The sequence below is a fragment of the Danio rerio genome, chromosome 9 (genome assembly GCF_049306965.1).
Source record: "Danio rerio strain Tuebingen ecotype United States chromosome 9, GRCz12tu, whole genome shotgun sequence".
NCBI lineage: Eukaryota > Metazoa > Chordata > Actinopteri > Cypriniformes > Danionidae > Danio > Danio rerio.
Genome location: NC_133184.1, coordinates 22,114,583 through 22,137,739, shown reverse-complemented (window position 1 = coordinate 22,137,739; position 23,157 = coordinate 22,114,583). Strand labels below are relative to the sequence as shown.

Below are 23,157 nucleotides of genomic sequence, written 5' to 3'. Positions count from 1 at the left end.
TGTCCCCATCTGCTGGATACAGATCGAAACAAGCTAAAGATTGCCCCTGACACTTTTGGAGGCAGTTAGTTTTTAATGCTTTATTTCATGCTGAATTGAAAGGTAATAAATTATTCCCTTTACAAAAGAAAATTTGAATAGATCAAGACATCCAAGTGCAACGATTATGATATTTTGTTTCATGCTGAGATTTAATTAATACCTTTACACCATAGACTTTTTCTAATGTATTCAATAAACCCTGATACAATTTTTTTGTAATATTAAATGCTTGATTTTTTTTTCTGTTGACAGGATTATTATGATTAGACAGCTATTAAAGGGATTCCAAAAGATTTGTGGTGAATTTTCTTTAGCTATAGACATGTTGTTTTGGGGATTTTATATTAAAGAAAAACCATTCCTTAACTCAACTTTTTGCATCAACTTAATTTTATTTATTCGTTTATACACAATATAAGTTTTTACACAAGTGCAAATATACTCAATTTATATTTTTTAAATATTTTTAATTTTTAATTTTTTAAACGAGAATTGGAACTGTACTTAAAAACCATCACAGAGTCTTATAACAAGACCACAATTAAAACTTATAAAACATGTGCTTTATTTAGTCTGCATTCATTTGTTTTCTTGTTTCATGTACCCTCATTTATTTATTTTTAGTTTCCCTTTCTTTCTTTCTTTCTTTCTTTCTTTCTTTCTTTCTTTCTTTCTTTCTTTCTTTCTTTCTTTCTTTCTTTCTTTCTTTCTTTCTTTCTCTCTCAGTGTTTTTCTTTTGCTTTACCTTTGTTATATTTCTTTAAAATTGTTACTTTTTTTTTCTTGTTGCAAAAAGATATTTGTATTGCTAGTAAAATACTTCTATCTGTCTGTATTTCTATTTGTTTTATATTGCCTATCGTTATTGCAAAAAAAAAAAGAAAAAGCTATTTAAGGAATAGTTCATCCAAAACTGATAATTTTCTGTTAATTTTCTCACCATCATCCATCCAAGATGTTGATGACATTTTGTCTCTTAATTAAAATGTATGTCAAAATAAGTTTTTTTTAGCTGGTCATTGATATCTCATAAAATGCAAGTTAACAGCTAATGTCATTTTGGGAGTAAAAAATCTATGTTAATAATCTCTCTAACAATCCAATGAGGTCTTGGAAACAAGTAAATGTTCACCGTGCAAGAAACTGCACATTATTTTCAACATCACTCTACAGATTTTAGCAGTTTCTATAGCAGTATATCACTTACACCATGGTAAACGGTAAGCAAATTATCAGCAGACGTTCAGTCTTGGTCGAACTATCCCTTTGTATAAAGGTCTTTTGTTATCTGTAACACACAGTAAGGTCCCTTAAAGGACAGAAAACTGAAAATTCTGTCATTATTTACTCACTCTTCATTTGTCAGAAAATTGTTTGAGTTTCTTTCGTTGAAAAATGCTGAAAATCAGATCAATGACTAACATAATATTTGTTTTTCTTATTATGGAAGTCAATGGTTACAGATTTCTAACACTCTTCAAATAAGCTTATCGTTTCATTCATTCATTTTCTTGTCGGCTTAGTCCCTTTATTAATCTGGGGTCACCACAGCAGAATGATCCACCAACTTATCCAGCAAGTTTTTACGCAGCGGATGCCCTTCCAGCCGCAACCCAACTCTGGGAAATAAGCTTATCATGTTCAGAAGAAAAAAATATATATATTTCATAAGGTTTGGAAACCCCTTAAAGGGGAGTAAATAGTGAGTACATTTTAATGAGTATTAGTTACTGCATTACATCAACTAAGACATTAATTCAATTTACAACAGTGTTTTTAATGTTTTATTACATTATAAATAGACAAATGTTTAATGTTAGTCTCTCACAGGTTTATTGCACAGTAATAACAGACACACCTTTTGATGCTACAGCAGTTATGCTAAAATGAACATGAACCAAGATTATTGAACGCATTAGACATATACTAATGTTATTAACTACCGGGCTTTGTCATTAAGTCTTACTTTCTTATCCTTAATTAATTTCTAAACATATTTATTATCCCCTTATAGATGAAATTATAAATCTAAATTATAATAATTATAAAATTTTAAAAAGTACAAAGTGGTGCAAATGGTAATTCAACTTATTTCCAAGAACAGTTTAGCTGTATGTAAAATAGTCCATGATAAATAATTTTACCATGTGTAAAATGTGTGTTCATGAAATAAAAAGAATTTATCTCAAGAGGAAAAATAACTATTTTATGTTATTTTATATCGTTCGAGTTCAATCGTAAAAAAAATGTATGACTTAAAAAAGGAGGCGTAGCACCCAAACCCACCCCTAAACCTGACAGTCATTGATGAATATGCAAATTGTATATAGCGTTGGATTTATCAAATATTTTTGTTGTTGTGGGTATTTGACAGGTTTCTAGATCTTCTTCCAGTTGGAAAAGTCACCATTTAAAATGTGTGAGTATTCAGTACAACATATTCCAGTCTGTAGCAGCTGATAAATACAGTCCTTTATAATTGATCAGCTTGACCATTGCTGGAGAGACTTGTCTACCGGACTCCATATAGAAGAATGAGGACTGTGACCAGTAGATGTAAACATGACTTTTTTGTAGATGCAGCATTGAAAATGAAGTATGTGCTCTGCGCCACTTTGTGTGCTGAGAAACAGTAAAGATAAAGAAATAGTTTATAACAGAAACATAGTGCTGTGTAACTCATGATCTACATGTGTCATTCTAGTTAATGAGTCACAACCAGTTTGTTTGTCCAAAGTGTCCAATCTGTCATCACATCTTTTTTTTAAACAAACCTGATTTGATATGCAGTGCTCTGTGTAAATGTTATTAATATGGGTGAGTCCTTCCTAATAATTGGTTTCATCGTTTTTATTTTTTCCACTGTAGACTATTTTACCTGTGACAGTTGCTTCTGAGACAGCGACCACAAGAGAGTTCTGGATGAGACATCGGTAAGTTTCATTCTCCTTTACTGGGTCTTGAAGCAGACTAGAAACATGTATGATTCCTGCAATGTTGAAAAAACTAGTGCTGCTGTTTAAAATCTGCCCACTTTGATTGTACCAGTTCACCTCTGGCTGAGGAAACCATTTAGTTGCCACGGCAGACAGAGATCCATTGGTCAGTTCAGTAAATGTGGGAGCTGAAAAAGCTTCAAATAAACACACAGATCTGAGTTAATACACAGATATCCTATATCTGCCATGTTATGCTACAAACAGAAATCATTCATATCTTTTAATCGGAATTCACAAATCCTCACGGGATAGTAAAGTTTCCATCTTACGCACTCTCTTATGACTTCAGACACATTTCTCTTTTTACATACTGTACCATTCTTCGACTAATACAAGCACAATTCAGAAAAAGTTAGGACGGTTTAAACGCAGGAAACCTGACACGCAAATAAATAAGAAAGTAGTGATTTCATTACACCATTAATTGGAGCTTTTGTAGCCGATAGGGGGTCTTCTTTTCCAGGGGGACGCCCATGCATGTTTAAACAAGACAATGAAAAACCTCATTTTGCACACATTACAAAGTCCTGGCTATGGCGGAAAAGAATACAGGTACTTGACTGGCCTGCCTGCAATCCCGACCTGTTTCTAATAGAGAATGTGGGCTGCATTTTAATGTGCAAAATGCAAAAGAGGGGTCTGGATGCAGACCTGCAGAAAAATGCTTTTTAATGGGCTCACCTAACCCCACCCTAACCCTACCCCTCACGGTGACATCACAAGCTAAATTTGAGTGCATTGTGTCTGACATTGCATCCGACATTGCATCAGCTTTCATCATAAAGGCTGCATACAGATACTAGTAAAATGCAACAACGATGACCCCATACCCCTTTTCCCACCTTAAGACTTGCTAGCAGGAGGAATGGGACAAAATTACACTTGAAACACTTCATCACTTGGTGTCTTCAATCCATAAATGTCTTTTACGTGTTGTGAAAAGGAATAGCAACATTACAAGGTGGTAAATGCTTTTCTGTTTCAACCTTTTAAGAAATGTCTTGCAAGAACCAAAATTGGAATACGTTTTTGTTTTGGAAAAAAAAAAAAATCATTAGGAACACATTAAAACAACCCAGGTTTATTCTGAAATTGTACTGCTATATACATTTCTGGAGAGCACCAAACACGTCCCAGGGGCTATGTTTTTTGGAGTTTTTGTTTTTACGAATTTGCCAGAAGCCGATGTGTATGCTATTTGAGATCTCAAATTTCTCTTATGAGTGCCATTCTCGCCTGCTGTTCTCAAGTAAATCCACCAAAGGCTGTTGTCGACTGTCTGAATGACTGACTGATCAATCAACTGACCCACCCTTCTCTTTTCGTAAACCCAACCAATAGTGTTTTCAAGCACGAAGCGCGGAAAGAAACAGTGTCATACGGCACTGTAGCATTTGTTTTAAAGATAAAATCCAGCCATACGTACTTCTGGTTAAATAATTGGCAATCTCCAAAAATGTATATAGGGCTACGTTTTCAGAATGAGCCTATGTTGCTTTAAATAATGTTTGTTGTGTTATCAGAAATGAAATACAAAGTCAAAGTAAATTTAGAAATCACTACTTTCCTTTTTATTTACGACTTTCACACTATCCCAACTATTTCTGATTTAGGGTTATAATTTTGTATATAATATTTTATAATGTTTCTGACTGAATCAGTTTTGAACAAACAGATTGCGTGAATAATTCAATGACTTACTCAAAAAAGGATTAATGGTATACATAAAAAATAAACCAGAAAAATGCTATTTTAAACAGTATATGCTTTGAAAGAAAGAAAGAAAGAAGGAAAGAAAGAAAGAAAGAAAGAAAGAAAGAAAGAAAGAAAGAAAGTATTTACCAGCTACTCTGAGTGTAACAATGGCAGTTCCGGAGACTTTTGCTGCATTGACAGTGCAGCGATACACGCCGTCATCCTCCAGCTTTATGTTTCTCAGCAGCAGGGAAGCGTTCCCTGTTGAAATTGAGTCTGGGAACAGTTGAGCCCTGTTGCTGAACTGTGCGTTCTGTGTCTGAAGCTGGGCTGCTTTGTTCTTGTATTCATAAACCACACCACTGACGGAATCTTTCAGCCAAGTAATTGACACATCACTAAACTGTCCATTGCCTGTGTTACTAAGAAACCTGCAACCCAGCATCACATCATCATCAAGATTTCCCACAGTAGTTGGACTAATGCTCTCAACGGTGCCTTGGGACACTTGGAAACAAACAAACACATAGATAATTAGTTTTAATTACAGTCCAAAAGATTTATAATCACACAAACTCTATGAAAGTTTGATAACACTTTAGTTTAAGGAACAATTCTTACTTTTACAGCACAAACTCTTAAGGAATACACACAATTTGGTCTTATTTTTTGTTTTGATTAAATCATCTAATTGAAAATGTATTATACATAGTGTAAAAAATGTTGGGCTCCAAACAATCGATTTGTAAAGGGACAACAGGAAAGAATTAAAATAACTTATTCATTTTTTATTTTATTTTTTTTTACAAATTTTAGTGGGTTAAACATACTGTAAAACAATTAAGTAGTCCCAATAAACCCTTAATAAACCCTGTTGTTTCAGCTCAATTTAAATAAGTTCATTCAGCAGCTCATCTTTTGAGTATACATACACTAAATATTTTAGAAGTTATGTATATGCTTGACTGATGTACTGTCCTTCGGAAACTCAATATCTTAACTCATATTGTAGTGTAATAATGCAGACTTTTTGTAAATTTGCTTTAGAATGATACTTATTGTGAAAAGCGCTATACAAAAAATATTAACTGGTGGCTTATTATTACATGCCTGTTATATAGATATTAGCTTTTTATTTGTACTTATGAAGTACATATTCTGCATGATCTTATTCTAAAACACCCAATAAGCTGCAAATTAATGGGTAATTGAGGCAAAAGTCAGAGTTAATAATGGTTTATTATAGTGAGAATTGTACATTAAAAAAGTGTGACCAAGAGTTTTACTAACCTGAAAATGCAATAGCCAAAATGAAAACGATGATTCCAGACATGACTACTATGAGACAAATCATACTGCAGAAGACACACATTCAAAATTGAACCGTTAAACAGTACACTTAACTATTTAACATGAAATAGAGAAGTAAGTAGCCCATGTTTCTACCTTCCAAAGATTATTTGTCCAATTGAAGCCATTTTGGTGTAAGCTGGTCTACTTTTATGAAGTGTATTTGATGAATCGATGTACCGCTGTGCTCAGCATCTCTGTAGACGGCATAATAAATCAACAGGCAAAGACGGACGAGCACGATTTAATCCCCTCAGACTAGTTTCTAACTTTGCTTCCACTGAAGGAGATCAGCACCTCCTCCCTAAGTCAATATTAGTTACCTCTGAGAGGTGTGTCCTGATACTCTTGATAAAACACTGCTTGACAAATTGTTGGTAACCTTTTCACCTACTGTAAATACAGTTGAGTGTGTGTATGATCTCATCTACATAACAGGTCATAAGAATAAAATAAAACAATTTTACTTACTGCAATTACTGAATGAAGTAAGGTTTTACTCTACTTTATATTAAAAGTAATTTATTTATAGTTAGCTATTATGTACTTGCCTTATGTCACAAATACCAGTGATCTAATCCTGGAAGATAGCTGGTAAACTTGCAGATCACTACAAATCCGCAATTACATAGACTACAAGTTTCAGTCATGCTCCACTCACACGCACCTGTTCCAGATTTGGTTGATTGTGCACACTCACAGCCATAGGATCATTATGGACTGATTACAAGGACTATGTATGTACAGTACACAGCACAAGCGCACCTTTCATTGATAAGTCTTGTTATACTGTTTGTGAACATTACGACGCGTCTGCTGCCTGCGTGTACCTACCATTCGCCTGTTATTTTACTAGGGCTCTGGATTTACATCTGTTTACCTCTGTGTTGACTGTTGCTTGCCCGACCATTCTTTGTTCAATAAACCTGCATTTGGATTCACATCTCCTTTGTCAGCGTCCACTTCACATCACAACTTATATACTGTAAATGAATTCAGCAGTAATCCATAACTATCTCTCTGGTAACAATTTGTTCGAGCTCTTCCAGTCTGGTTTTCGTCCCAACCATAGCACTGAGAATGCTCTTGTCAGGATTACTAATAATTTACTACTGGCAGCAAACTCTGGTTTACTATCAATTCTTATTTTTCTGGACTTGAGTGCAGCTTTTGACACGGTTTCGCACAAGGTTCTTTTGAAAAGTCTTGCCTAGGGACTAGGGATCTCTGGCACCCCTCTTTTATGGTTAAGGTCATATCTCGCAGATTGTACTCAGTTTGTGTAAATTAAAGATTTTAAGTCAAGATTGCAGATTGTCACTGCTGTTTATCATATATCTACTGCCTCTTGGTCACATTCTGAGAAAATACAACATACAATTTCACTGCCATGCTGGCAACACTCAACTCTACCTGTCCACCAAGCCCTCCAGTTCTGCTTTGAGCTGATGCTTAGCTGAAATAAAAATCTGGCCTTCAGCTAACTTTTTAAAATTAAACAGAGACAAAACTTCTCATCTGCACTAAAATGTTTTGGATAAAGCTGACCATTTTACAACAGACATTGATAATAGCACAATTCTTCCCTCTGTGCAGGTAAAGAGTTTGGGTGTCATCTTGGATAGCACTTTCTCATTTGAAGGTCACATTAAATTTATTACGCATATGGCATATTTCCACCTGCATAATATCACTCGTCTCCGCCCTTCTCTCGCAACCAATAACACAGCAATTCTTACCCATGCATTAGTTACTTCACGTCTTGACTACTGTAATGCACTTCTTTCTGGTCTTCCTTCCAAACTTCTCTGTAAACTCCTACTGGTTCAGAACCATGCAGCTCGTGTAATCTCTCACGAGCATGTCACACCACTCCTCTATCAATTTCACAGGCTTCCAGTAAAGTATCATATTGATTTTAAAATATTACTTCTAACTTTCAAGACACTTCATAATCTTACTCCTCAGTATCTCACCGAACTTGTCCATATCTACACCCCTTCTCTCACCCTTAAATCAACCAACAACTCCACCCTGGTACCACCTTGCACTTGATTGAGCACAATGGGAAACAGATCCTCTACCTCTATGGCTCCTCGGCTATGGAATTCACTTCCCCTAGATCTAAGGAGCAGTGATAATCTTCACAATTTTAAATCTCATGTAAAGACAAATCTTTTTAAGCAGGCTTTTCTTTAACAATTTTTTATCATGTTTTTTATCATGTTATTTTATATTAGATATTGTGCCTTTACCTGTTTGGTCAATGCTTGTTTGGTAGTGTTTTATTATTTGTTTAATTTGTTTTAGCTTGGCTGTTGATGCTTATTGAAAGGCGACGTTGGGTGTCTAGAAAGATACCATTTACAAATAAAATGAATTATAATTATTACTATTACCAAATTCTTTGCAAACATGGCCATTCCTGTGGCTCAAGACTTCCTGTGCCATTCACTTTAGTTAATTTTTAGCTTTAATAAACAGTTTGTTGTTCTGCTTGATGTTGCAATCTGGTATTTTTTGCTCATGAACACATAGGGTTGTAGAGCAAGCTGTTTGACTGTTTACTGCCATTTGTTATTCCTAGTGATTTTTTTTTTCAAATGATAGAATTGTTTTTGTTTAAATTATACAACGTTGGTAACACTTTATTTTGTTGGTCCATTTAAGTATTATTATACTGTCTTCTTAATATCTGTGGATAATGCTCCTTCAACAGACAATTAACTGACTATATAAAATCTGTGCAAGTACATGTCAACTTACACTAACCCTAACCCCAACCCAAACAGTCTACTTATAATCTAATTGCAATGTACAATGTAACTAAATTCAACAAACCAACCATTAAAATAAAGTGTGACTCTATTATTAATGTCAGACAACGTTCGAGGTTACAGAAGTAACCCTTCGTTCCCCGAGGAGGGGAACGGAAGTGTTATAGGTGGATTTGATGTAGAAAATCCACGTATGGGAGGATTCGGTTCAGAAGTCGCTTGTCTGAAAGAGTATTGGTAGCGCTGGTAGGTGGCTATCGCATGCAAGGCAGAAGCAGCCTGGCCCGCAGCTTTGTAAGCTCTAGCTCCGAGGGAGCAGATAACTTACAGGCTTTGGATGGGAGACGAGGCGGACCCCTCCAAGAAGAGGCGCCGCGCGGATTGACAGACATCGCGAACTTAACCTGAGGAATCGTCACATACCCCCTGGCCGCTCCACTGTCAAGAGTGGTGAGGGTGGAGGGACACGCAGCACGAGCAGAAAAAAGTGCCCTTCAAGACCGCGTGAGCCTACTGTGCACCTCTGGGAAGAAGGGAACGCCCCTCTAGTCAGTCCGGCTGCGGAGCTGGGGGATAAACCATCTCCAACCCACGGCCGAAGCAGCCCGGGAAAGCACAGCTAACATGTCCGTTTCAGGATCCGTTTTGAAAGCGCTCACCTGCCCGAAGGGGGCGAGCGGGTCTGGATCATCATCAGACAATGAAAGCCCACCCTCCGATGCCGCGGTGGATGTCTGGTCTCCGGTGTCATCGAGCGTAAGGGCTACCATCTGTTAGACGGATCGCTTCCCCCGCCCGAAGCTTAGATGGAGCGCTTGAAGGAGCGAGAGGTTTGCGGGCCCGTGGGCGACGGATTATCTCTCGCTGAGCCCTCAGATCTGCCCGAGCGCCCGCTGCAGAGCAGGGCACAACTGGGGTGGTTCGCCCTTTTGCAAAGGCTAGCTGCGATCTTTACTGCGCAACAGTCATGGCATCGCAATGATGACATGAACTGCCCGCAAGCAGCGCATTAACATGCTGGAGCATGTAACGCAGTGCCCGTGCCCATCATCCGAGGACAGAAAACCACAGCATCCAGAAATGCACAGTCAGAGCGCCGTCCTGAAAAGGACGTGCTGCACGACTGTGTTGCTCTCTTCAACTTTATACGCACCGCTCTGGAGGACCGGACCCAAAGAATCGCCAGGCAAGGGAGAAAACCCAGCTCGACAGTCTGCCGCTGCGTTGTACACACTCTGGACCGGAAGAATGCTCTCGTTCGCTCGGTATCGCTGGATCACAGCAGGAGGAACCCTCATCGACTCGATCAGAAAGTCTCTGAAGCGAAAAGGATGGCGTTTGCTCACGCCAGGTGCTTATATGCTGGAATAATTGGCAATGAAGCACACCTGCGCAAGCTTACGCTGCCAATTCATTGCTTTCATTGGCCCATTCAATACTCTTTCAGACAAGCGGCTTCTGAACCGAATCCTCCCATACGTGGATTTTCTACATCAAATCCACCTATAGCACTGGAGTTCCCTAACCGAAGGGGAACTGTATATTCTTTGGAAACAATGAATTAAGAAATTATTAGTCAGTGACAAAATGTACATGAAATATTAAAATGCTTAAAGGAATAGTTCACCAAAAAGTGAAAATTCTGTCATCATTTACTGAACCTTCACTTGTCAGAAAAATGTTTGAGTTTGAAAAAATGTGCAAACCTCTAATCAGTGACATCCATAGGGAAAAACAAATACTATGGAAGTCAATGGTTTTTAACATTTTTCAAAATGTCTTCTTTTGTGTTTAACAGAAAAAGGACACTCACTAAGTTAAGAAACCACTTGAGGGTGAGTAAATCTATATTTTTGGGTGAACTATCCCTTCAAGTATTGCATTAATATAAAGCTAAAGCTATGTTTGACTCAAATTCTGCGAATTAAGAGTTTAATTATATTATTTATGTGTTGTGATTTGTTCGGATTTAACAAAAATATTTCTTATTTCTTATGTTACTTTTCAGATGTAGAAAAAGACATTTAAATATTAATCATGTAATTTGTAATATGTAATAATTACAATTTTGAAGTCACTTACACAAACCTGATCCTATCATGATCATACTAAACTCAAAACGACAGTAACGTCACTTTTAGATTTTGAAGTCTTTAGTGTTCATCACCAGTGCTGTGAAGTGTGCAGAGCTAAAGCCTAAATCCTTTACAAGAGGATGCATGTAGTTTTATTTGACTTTTATCTGAATTTTTAAATATTCACAATAGGTCTTATAGTTATGTCTCCTGAATGGGTTATAGGAGGTACAAAAATACCCCCAGTGATTGCCTCTGTAATCTAAAAGTTACAGTTTTGTACAGTTTTTCTGTATTAGCATTTTTAATAGAACACTATGCAAACATACACTACCGGTCAAAAGTTTGGGGTCAGTACAATTTTTTAATATTTTAAAATAAGCTTCTCCTGCTTCACCAAGGCTGCATTTATTTAATCAAAAAATACAATAAAGTGAAAATTTTATTGCACTATTAAATAACTGTTCAGAAGTAGTTTATCATTTCATTTAATCATTTATTCCAGTGATTTTAATGATGAATTTTTAGCTTCATTACTCTGGTCTTCAGAGTCACATGATCCTTCAGAAATCTCTCTAATATTAATTATTATTATTGTTATTATTATTATTATTCATGGTAATGGTAATAAAAGCAATTTCATTTGAAACTACATACAATAAGAAAGCAATAAAATAAAATTAAAATTGTAATAAATATTTAACAATTTAACAATTATTTAAAATTTAATAAATGCCGTCTAATGATAATTAAATAATAATTTTATAAAAAAAAAAATAAAAACTGACCCCAAACCTTTGACCGGTAGTGTATGTATTTTGTATTTATCATATTCTATGCAGCAAGGAAAAAGAATGGTCATTGTTTTGCATCATTCTAATATTATATTTAGTTTTTAAGTAAAAGCTACGCCTTTCACTTATGCACACAATATAGATATGTCCGCATTTAAGCATTTCACAAATATCATCACCTTACCATCAACTTATAAGGTTCTATATGCATTCAGAATGATTTTGAGATATTGAGCTAAGTTTTTGTATTCTATAGCAAACAGTATGTGTGTAACATTTGTTTTTTTCAAATAAAAAGTCTTAAAAAAAAAAAACATCCGATAATGTAAATAAGTTGTCATTTAATAAGAATTTGTCAATAACTCGATTTTGACAAAAAAATGTCAGATAGAACCTTGTAATTCTAACGTGATGACGGTATATAGATATGTCCACATCTAAGCATTTTACACAATATAGATATGTCCACATTCAAGGATTTCACACAGTGGCTTAAATATCAGTAAACAGGCTTAGACTTCAACTTTAAAACACTAATTATATGAAAATGAAACAAAAACTGTAAAGTTGGCAAAATACTGTTTTGTGGGATTTTTTTTTTCAATTGTGGCCTGAAAGCCCAGACATTGGGTGACATTTTACCCTCTTACTTCACTTTTCACAAAGAGAATCCAGAAACTGGCACTGTGGCACATGCAGCTCACAACTCTTGTCTAGCTTGGGAATGTTCTACTTATTTATTACTGAATAAATTAGTGAATTAATATAATATTAGTAGCATTCATTTGTATATTTCAGAACAGTATTTCACTTTATACATAAAACCTCAAAAATTTGTTTATATAGTAAAAAGTAGCATTTTAGAAAGGAAAAACTAAACTTTCTAATATAAATAGCCTTAATATACTGACACCTTTTTAAGTGCTTTAGTCAAGCAAATCTATAAGACCTATAAACATTCATTCATTCATTTTCTTGTCGGCTTAGTCCCTTTATTAATCCGGGGTCGCCACAGCGGAATGAGCTGCCAACTTATCCAGCAAGTATTTACGCAGCGGATGCCCTTTCAGCCGCAACCCTTCTCTGGGAAACATCCACACATACATTCACACACACACTCATACACTAGGGACAATTTAGTCTACCCAATTCACCTGTACCACATGTACCACATGTACAGTACCACCTGTACCACATGTCTTTGGACGGTGGGGGAAACAGGAGCACCCGGAGGAAACCCACGCAAAGGCAGGGAGAACATGCAAACTCCACACAGAAACGCCAACTGAGCCGGGGTTCAAACCAGCGACCTTCTTGCTGTGAGGAGACAGCACTACCTACTGCGCCACTGCCTCGCCCCAGACAAACATATAAAAGAATTGTTACTTGAAAGACAGGAGTTGCAGAGAGTTTGTTTGTGTTTAAATTTAGATTTTTGTTACTAATTGATCTGTTTATTGTTGTAAAGGAACAAAGGCTTTAAATTTGTCCAAGGTTGCATAATCATTATCATGAGATAGGCTACATAAAATCCCTCAAATACTCATACTGAAACTAAGATGCATCTTTTGGAGCTGTTTCTCATGCCTTAATGCCACTTTCATGCTTCCAAATGGGAACCTGATTATTCTGTGGTAAACGTAGACTCCTCAAAAATTGCGTCAGAAAGCTTTTTGATGATTTGTGCAGAAATCTTGACTGATATACCGGTACCTCAGGACGCATTTAAGACTTGGACATGAGGAAACAGTTACTTAAGACTTTGCTTTTCTGAGCTTCAGCTGATCAACCATGCCGCACCTCTTCTCTGATCTTCCAGACAAACTGCGTTTGGCTGTGTCGCAGGCTGCGGATGTATTTCTAGTTGTTATTATGATTTACATTTTTCAGTACATCTTCAATTCTCAATTTTCATGCTCCTGTGAAAAAGAGGTCCATTACCTTGTGGTCGCCGTTTACTTTGGCCTCATTCCAGTAATTCTGTTTGTGATTTTAAACTTACTAAAGCAAACCAGAACAAAGTTTTGTGTGACTTGCTGCTGTGGTATTTGTCCACGGATTTTCCAGCTTCTTGGAATAGCACTGTTTTGGGCTGGATGCGTTCTTTTAGACGGAGATCTTTACGTTTGTATGATCACCAAACAAAACGACACACAACTTAAAATTCCTTGCAAGGAGCATAAAACTCTTCAAGAAAACACCCTGATTACAAACTACAAAAACATTTCACAGGTAAGTTGTAGCCTGTGCATTATAAAATCTCTCTGACTGTATAGCAATTAAATTCAATGCTTTCTCCATAAAAGCTATCAGTTGCCTACTTTTGCAAATTTTATTTATTTTAAGATGTCTAGGTGCACAAAGTTGACCAGATTCAATAGTGCTGAAATAGACTAGATACTGTAAAAATGAATGACTACATGTGAAGTCTGTCTAAGCCAAGACGTCTACAGTTGCACGTAATAGCTATATTTAATACAATTTTTAATGCATATATATATATATATATATATATATATATATATATATATATATATATATATATATATATATGAGCAATGTCACACGAGCAGCAGTGCAATATGGCTGTATATCGGCACTGGTGGGAGGCGTGGGTTGGCACGAGGCCGCAGGCCTAGTGCCTTAGTGCCCCCATCAGTGTCAATATACAGCCATATCGCACTGCTACTAGTGTGATATTGCGTTTATACAACAGTTTGACGGCATAATTGTGTCTATAAAAGCAAAATCAAACATGGAGAGTCTCAAAAACCCTTTTGTATGAGGAACTATTTTCTTCCGGATTCAAATCATAAGCTGACAATTAAACAGTTGAGAGTGCATCTTTTAAACTGTAGAGCTGTAGTGTCTGCTTTTTGCAGGCTGTATGTGGGCGGAGTAATACACAAAGGGTAAAGAGGCTGTAGGAGTTCTGATATTGTAGAATATCGCATGGCAATCAACCAATCAGATTTGAGAACCAGACAGAACTGTTGTATAAATATATATATATATATATTAGGGCTGTAACGATACACCAAACCCACGATTCGGTTCGTGTCACGATTTTTGACCCACGATTCGATTCTTATCACGATTTTTTTTTTTTGTGGGGGTTGCGAAAAAAGATTTGTAAAACTTTTTTTATTAAATAACATTTAAAAAATTTATATAAACTGAACATCAAAGAACAATATTAACTATGCAAATTATTAACAATATAAATAGCCATGTATAAAATAAATAAATAAATAGCCAAAGCTATATCAATTCTGTTTTCTTTGTAAATACTGTCGAAAAACCAAACAGAACTAAACTCCATTGTGTAGATGGTTCAAGCATGTTGAAAATAATTTTTCAATCAAGTTCTCTTACATAGAAAAAGTAAATTAAATGGCTACTAGGGATGCTCATTTCTTTAATTTTGCTAACCGACAACCGCCGCTCATTAATCGGTTATTAACGGTTAACTGGTCAGATTACTATTCATTTTATATTAAACAAATTGACGTGTCTATTTTTTGTCTGACACATTAAATATTGCATTTTAAAATACTGATTTATTTTTATATGCCAGCATATTAATAACAGAACAGAACAACAGAGCATTGTCACGCACCTGCAGTGTTAAGCACAGAAGAGCAGAATAATCTAAATAAAATGAATAAAATAAATAGGACTGCCCTAAATTATTTTCACTTCAATAATTAATTTATATTACAAAACGAAAATACTGACTGATTCTTTTTAATAACCGGCAGGCTGTTTTTTTCCAATCATGTTTTTTCTTCCGTCAAATAAAAATAGCTGACTTCCTCAAATTGCCCGTTTCACGGAAAATATGCATTTATTGGCAAATGTGTCTGTAGTCACGGGTTATCCGTTATCGTCCCGCAAATTAAGTATGCCTTGCAGTTGAACAAGGGGCCGAAAATAAGGCGCATCTCACTGCCTTTATGTTGACAAGGAAAAAAGAAGAAGTGCGGTCCTCTTATGAAACGACTGAATCAGCTGGGTATCGATTGTGCAAAAGTGTTGCTGTCTGTGTTGTTACAACTGTAATATTTAATACTATTGTAATATTTAAGATTTGTACATTCATACAGCTCTGGATATCTTAAAACAGCGATTAGACCTTCAGAGCGGCGTTAATGCGTCCTGAAGTAAAGCGTAACGGCTATAAACACCAGCAAGATAGAGTGATTATATGCAGAGCCATATACCTTTATCTCTAAATAAAGTATAACTGTAGAAACTGTGTTCATCTTAACTGAAAGCTCCGTCGTGTTTCCTGACCTCACGCATCGCGCACCTGTCAGTCAGCACTCCCAAAGGTTTAAACAGAAAGCGCACAGCACGGTTACAGAAAAGTGCCTGTGCTGCAAACCACAAGTCAAGTAAACATTAAACAAATTAACAGCTTATTTCTCTCAAGAATACCAAACTCGTTTGATTTAAGGGAGTTGAAAATTCTTCAGAAACACCATCATGTCAACATTGCAGTGAAAAAAACGTGACAACTTTCCTTACTCTGCAGAGTCGGGGCATCTGGTAAAAGCCCATCCCTCTCTGCGCAGCCACATTAACAGTGTGAGCAAAGCATGGTAGTGGTGAAAATCCAGCCGCTTTGACAGCATTGGCAATGTTTCTGCCGTTGTCTGTTGTCAAGAGGGGTTAAGTTGGTTTTGTTTTTGATATTCCTGACACATTCAGAAGGTCGCTTACTAAGAGCTCCGTGCGAGCTCTCCCGCGGCTAAACGCATATTGCGAGGGCTTAAACGGAGCAGTGCTCGAAATGTCGAACGAAAAAAAGTGTTTCCTCACGTTCTTCTTCAACTACCTCAATTTTTGCAGGCACGCGTGACGTTATTGGAAAGGTATACACGGTGTGTGTCGCGATTCTCCCTTATCACACCGCGACACAGGATCATAGATCTGAGTTTCGCGATTTCGATTTCATATCGCGTATCGTTACAGCCCTAATATTTATATATATATATATATATATATATATATATATATATATATATATATATATATATATATATATATATATATAAACATACATACACATACACATGCAGATTGTTTCTATGGCTGATTTAAACGTTAAAATAAATGTGCTCAAGTGCTCTATTTTTTCAGTTTAATACCGCCTGTATTTTGTTGTGTTGTGTTGGGCTGTAGTGTTGCTACAAGTTGTGACGCTACTAGCCTAACTACATTTCTCAGTAGCATGGCGGTAGTGTTGCTAATTTCTAAATCAAATAGTTTTTCAGTAGAGAAGCTATTTTAATAGTAAAGTGGCGCAGTAGCATCCACACAAGCATTTACAGATCACAGGTCAATAAGTGAAAGACATTTACGGAGCTGTGAGGCCGGTGTCTATAGCCGATGAAAGTAAATCCATATAATGGCAAGAATGACTATTTCTTCTTTCTGTTTTACGGTGTTCGACAAAAAAGTTTTTGGTGTGTTACTGCCAACTCTGATGAAATGTGCTTGATGTCAAGATGACTAAATGAGAGGAGTTATTTCTGAAGCAGGATTCCCCATGGCCATACCTCGGGAAGTATGTTATGATGCAATAACTTAATTTCTGATGCTGTGCTCAAAAAAAAAAAAAAAATTATATATTATATATATATATATATATATATATATATATATATATATATATATATATATATATATATATATATATATATATATATATATATATATATACAGTTGAAGTCAGAATTATTAGCCCCCCTGAAATATTTGTGCCCCTGTTTATTTTTTTTCCCCCAATTTCTGTTTAATGGAGGGAAGATTGTTTCAGCACATTTCTAAGCATAATAGTTTTAAAAACTTATTTCTAATAAGTGATTTATTTTTTCTTTACAATGATGACAGTAAATAATATTTTACTTGATATTTTTCAAGACACTTCTATACAGCTTAAAGTGACATTTAAAGGCTTAACTAGGTTAATTAGGTGAACTACTCAAGTTAGGGTAATTAGGCAAGTTATTGTAAAATGATGGTTTGTTCTGTAGACTATTGAAAAAAAAAGTTAGCTTAGAGGGGCTAATAATTTTGTCCCAAAAATGTTTTTTAAAAACTTAATAACTAATTAATAACTAAAATAATTAATTTTTGTTCTAGCCGAAGTAAAACAAATAAGAATTTTTCCAGAAGAAAAAAATATTATCAGACATATTGTGAAAATTTCCTTGCTCTGGTAAAAATAATTTGGAAAATATAAAAAGAAAATAATAATTAAAAGGGGGCTAATAATTCTGATTTCAATTGTATGTATGTATGTATATATATATATATATATATATATATATATATATATATATATATATATATATATATATATATATATATATATATATATATATATATATATATATATATAAATCCAGGGTTGCCACAGCGGAGTGAACCGCCAACTTATCCAGCAAGTTTTTTTTACACAGCGGATGCCCTTCCAGCCCCAACCCATTCCTAGGAAACATCCACACACACACTCATACACTACGGACAATTTAGCCTACCCAATTCACCTGTACAGCATGTCTTTGGACAGTTTAGCCTACTCAATTCAACTGTACCCCATGTCTTTGGACTGTGGGGGAAACCCGAGCACCCGGTGGAATCCCACGCGAACACAGGGAGAACATGCAAACTCCACACAAATGCCAACTGAGCCGTGGCTCGAACCAGCGACCCAGCAACCTTCTTGCTGTGAGGTAACAGCACTACCTACTGCGCCACTGCCTCGCCCCCATAATATATATACACCACTCAAAGCTAATGTAACGTTAGATGTTGTTGTTACAAATGGGCTATGTCTTCACAGAAGTGTTGTACATCCACTAAAATCTTCTGGTAAAAGATTGATAACACTTTTTTCAGTTTCATGAGGAACCTTTTACAGCATTGATAATGTAGATTTTAATTAGTTTAACAATAAAACACAAGTAAATACTGCTATTCTGCCTAGCCTCTCCCTATATTGTTTACTATGCAAGTCTAAATATTCACTCTGAAATAGCATGTCAGTTTGGCTTAGTAATGATGAGTGTAATTCCTGCACGCTGCCGGACAAGCACTAGTCACTTTTAACACATAAGAGAGGGTTCTTTTGCTGTCATCTTTAAGGTGCGCATGCTCCTGTTTCAGGAGGCGTGGCTCTGGAAGGCAGGGGAGGGACTGTGATTCAGAGATTTATGCTAAGCTGTTCGCATTGTGGAAGATCACACTGCACCTTTAAACAATTTAGAAGTCTTACACGTTCGATGTGCAAAAACAGTCACTCTAAATAAAACAGAAATGAGTAATTTGATGCATAACTCCAATTTGTTCTTACCTGTTTCTTCTTCTTGCGAGCAAACCAAATTTACAAAAAATTAGCCACAATATGCATAGTTGGAGAAGGTGCTCTCGGAAAATGGGAAATAGCAAAGTGTGGAGCATTTTGCTGTGGACCTTTCAGACCAGAGGGTTTAAGTATTGCCAGTGAGGAAAATGTCCTCAGGCTGAGACCAGCATGAAGGCAGAACATTGAGGCAGAATCAACCTTTCAGCTTTTAAATTTGCAGTTGTCTGACTTTCAGAGTACTGTAACACACTTTTCATTTAGAGTTTTTGGTTTATACTTTTGGACACCAAACATAAAAAAGTCAAGTGAATAAAAAAATACTGGGTCAAATCAGTCACCAGGTAGCCAGAATTCTGCCAGTGCTTAAGGTGGCCTGTCAAAGCCTGAAACTATAGTTTAACTGTGAAAGGAGTATAATTCAAAGACAGCATTATGGATAATATCAATCTTAATTATTATTAATTCCCCTAATTTGTCTGCTTGATTTTATTGTTTTCTTTTTTTTCTTTTGCAGATTTATGGTTACGCCTGCATAGCTGTTGGTTTGATTGGATGGTGGCTGATAACAAGCAACATGTTTTTTTTGCTTTGTAGAAAATGTAAAAAATGTGTAACATGTGAAATCTCACTCAGCCATAAGTGTTTGAAGGAATGCTTCTGTGAAAGTGAACCATACTACAAAAGCCGCTTTGAGGAGCTTCTGTCTGAGGAAATGGACAAACAATTGGATGAAACAATGCAAGACATAGCTAAAGAGAGAGTAAAAGGCATAAGTTCAAAGTACAGCGATTCTATTAGATCAAGCCAGCTTAAGAAAGAAACAGACGAAATCTCTGTAAATGTAGACGATTGTTGGTCTGCTATATCAAAGCCAGATTTTTATGAATCACTTCTTTCTCAAGATCTAAGGCCTGTTGCACAAAACCAGTATTGGAATTGACCCTGGTAGATACATGTTTGGGCAAACTCAGAATTTTCGGGCTTAAGATTGTGGGTTGGTTTTGATCAAGTAACTTGCACTGTACGGTTAGCCTGCTTTTTTTTTTTTTCCAAATTAAAGTCTTTTATCCTAAAACCCTTTTGCAGTATAGTTTTTTAGTTGCTAATAATTGGTTTATATTACATTACTTATTATTATATTATTTATTCAAATACTATTTAGCCATTAAATACTTACTATTATTATAACATTTACATTTAAATTTAATCAAGCTTCAATATATAAACCTTTTTAAAGAGCTGGCTTTTGAACTGTTTGAAGTCATTACATTTCTGATAATGATAAATGAGGAGGAGGTTGTATCCCAATCATTACATTTTTGCTACTTAAAACAAACACATTTCACATTATTATTGTGGTTCTTATCAAGTAAAACATTATCTTATTAAAAAGGATAACATTAAATGTAATTAAATACATAATCAGTGCTTGAGCATCCCTTGGGGTCTGCCGGTAGGGGCTGCCTGCCAGATTGAAATGTTTCTAAAATTGCAAAATAAATAAATAAATAAACAAATTTACTACGGTGATGTATGATTTCGTACTATGGGAACCGATTAGGTCGTTGGAAGATCGTGTTGCTAACAATATGAAAGAATATTGACAAATCGATGAAGGTAGGCAGAGCAGAAACGACAGACGCACTGATACCCCTTCTGATGTGACCAGAAGGAAAAAATAATAATTTCGAGGGGGAGGTAAGGTATCATGATATTTTATTAAATATTTTAAGGGAAAATTAATATTTTAAAAATAAAAAGGTCACAGACTCGTCATTTATGAAAACAGTACTATAGCTATACATATAAAAATAAGAAGAGTACATTTGAATTATACTTCGTCTTTAATCTTTGCCTTTACTCTCTTGAGAGAAATCATTAAAGACACACTTTCATGTGCGCACGCTCCATTGTTAATGAGTGTGGATTAAATCCTGAGTTAACAGAGAACGTTTATCAAGCATGTAAAATAATTTAACCTGATCTTTACCAGTTTGCATTACTTTGCAAGTTGTATTCAAATACTTTTAGTGAATTTCAATAATATTCAATAATCACAACCACATTGACGATTATGATTTTCCCACAACAAACATATTGAATGACAAAAATAACACTTAGCTACAAACATTACACCCCATAAAAGAAAAAGGAAAGGAGGAAAAAAACTAATTGGGAGAAGAAAAATAAATAAATAAATAAATTATAATTGCTAGATAACTGGAGGTAAACTGTCAATTAGGATATAGCAGCCCCTGAGCATTCAATGTAGGAAAGGCTGCCAAACCTCATGAAACTTTCTTGTAGAGCCTTGGATGGGATATTTAAGGTGCTCGAGTTTAAGATGATTCTAATATCCAATGTTTGTGGGATGGTGGGCTTGCTTTTTGTTCCACCTGAGAAGAATCAGGAGTCTAGTCAATATGAAGAGAAGGCAATGATTTCTTTATGATTAGCTGCTTGCAAGGTTTGCAAAAAAAACCTAGTCTGGAAGCGGGAGTTTGTTCAACTCGTTTTGTGCAACTGGCTTCAGCACAGCTTGAAAGATGCAGGTTGCTAGGCTAATGTCTCGGTTGTCATTCCCGACAGCTAACTGTTGAATCAAGAATGTAAAAACTTCCAAAAACGTTCATTTCGAATGATTCATCTGCTCTCATGATATTATTAACCACTGCAGATTTATGGAATGTTCTCTCACTACATTTTCCTTCAGCTTATTCCCTGCTTTATTGGGTGTTGCCACAATGATAAAATATAGCAAAAACGGCCACTTACATGTACAGTATATATGTTCCCCCCAACTACTGAAATCACAAATATGTAAAGAAATGTAATTGCAATGGCTGGAAAAAAGATATGATTTGTTTTGCAATATTTTGAAAAATATGTTGCATACATGACATTTTTATATGTGAAACTTGAAAAATTTGAACTTTTATATTATACGCATATAATACCCTATTTTAAATGTGAGTTTGTATTATTGATTACACATTGATTACAATATTTTTTATTAGAAAATAGAAATGTAGAAAAGCACAATTTATCAGTCTGACATTGTCTTTTTTTGTTGTTTTATTTGTTGTAAATGTAGCAGAAATCAAAAGCTGTATAATGTTGAAAAGGGTAAACCGATAGTTTGATAATCATAAACTACAATTACAATTGTGAAATTACAAGATGTTCAAAAAATGAACTAGAATGTGATTGTGAAAAAATTCTTAGAATTTTCTAATAATTTCCTAATAATTTACTGTGTGAAGGAATATATCTTGACACGAGCTTACTGCCACTATTTATCAACATTTTATTTTATTTGTGTCAGTACTTTAAAACAATAAAGCTCAATGATAATTTTCTACGATTTGCATGTTATTGTTACTTTTAATCACTACCATATTACACGCTGGCAGCATAAAATCAACAAATTGAAATCTTATCAAGTTTAAAGTTAAAATTTTTTTATCAAAACCACATTGTTCTCTTGATGGTACAGCATTTCAGACAGGTTACTTACATTTTGAAATAAAACAAAAATTTAATCATGATCAAGAAAAAAAACAACAATTCAGTGGTAAATGTGTCATTTGGAACTGTCGTGGCTCATGGCGAAAGCTATAGGTGACCTATTATTTAAAAGCGGAATATTACATAATTTATATTATGTCTCCAAAGCTTGTGAAAACAAAAAACATAGCATATGTTAATGATTTTAGTTTATAGTAGATTATTTATTAAGTATCTGTATATGACATGGGACTGTTGGTTAGAACATTTCTGCAGTGGTTTACATGTGTCAAATTGTAAAAGTATAGACTTTATATCCTACTTAATAATAATAATAGGAGCGATGCGGTGGAGCTTTAGATAGTGCTGTCGCCTCACAGCAAGAAGGTCGCTGGTTCGAGCCTTAGCTGGGTCAGTTGGCGTTTCTGTGTGGAGTTTGCATGTTCTCCCTGCGTTCGACTGGGTTTCCTCTGGGTGCTCTGGTTTCCCCCACAAGTCCAAAGACATGCGGTACAGGTGAATTGAGTAGGCTAAAATTGTCTG

General features: G+C 35.4%; 1 protein-coding gene across 1 annotated transcript; it reads right to left on the bottom strand.

The window, feature by feature from the left end:
• Window positions 1-1,812: 1,812 nt before the first annotated feature.
• Window positions 1,813-6,368, bottom strand: vtcn1 (V-set domain containing T cell activation inhibitor 1). The gene is made up of 5 exons (XM_003199211.7): window positions 6,183-6,368; window positions 6,027-6,091; window positions 4,884-5,243; window positions 2,921-3,175; window positions 1,813-2,664 (listed from the first exon to the last, which is right to left on the bottom strand). The coding sequence occupies exons 1-5, from the start codon at window positions 6,212-6,214 to the stop codon at window positions 2,555-2,557; spliced, it is 822 nt and encodes a 273-aa protein (XP_003199259.1). The 5' UTR covers window positions 6,215-6,368; the 3' UTR covers window positions 1,813-2,554.
• Window positions 6,369-23,157: the final 16,789 nt, after the last annotated feature.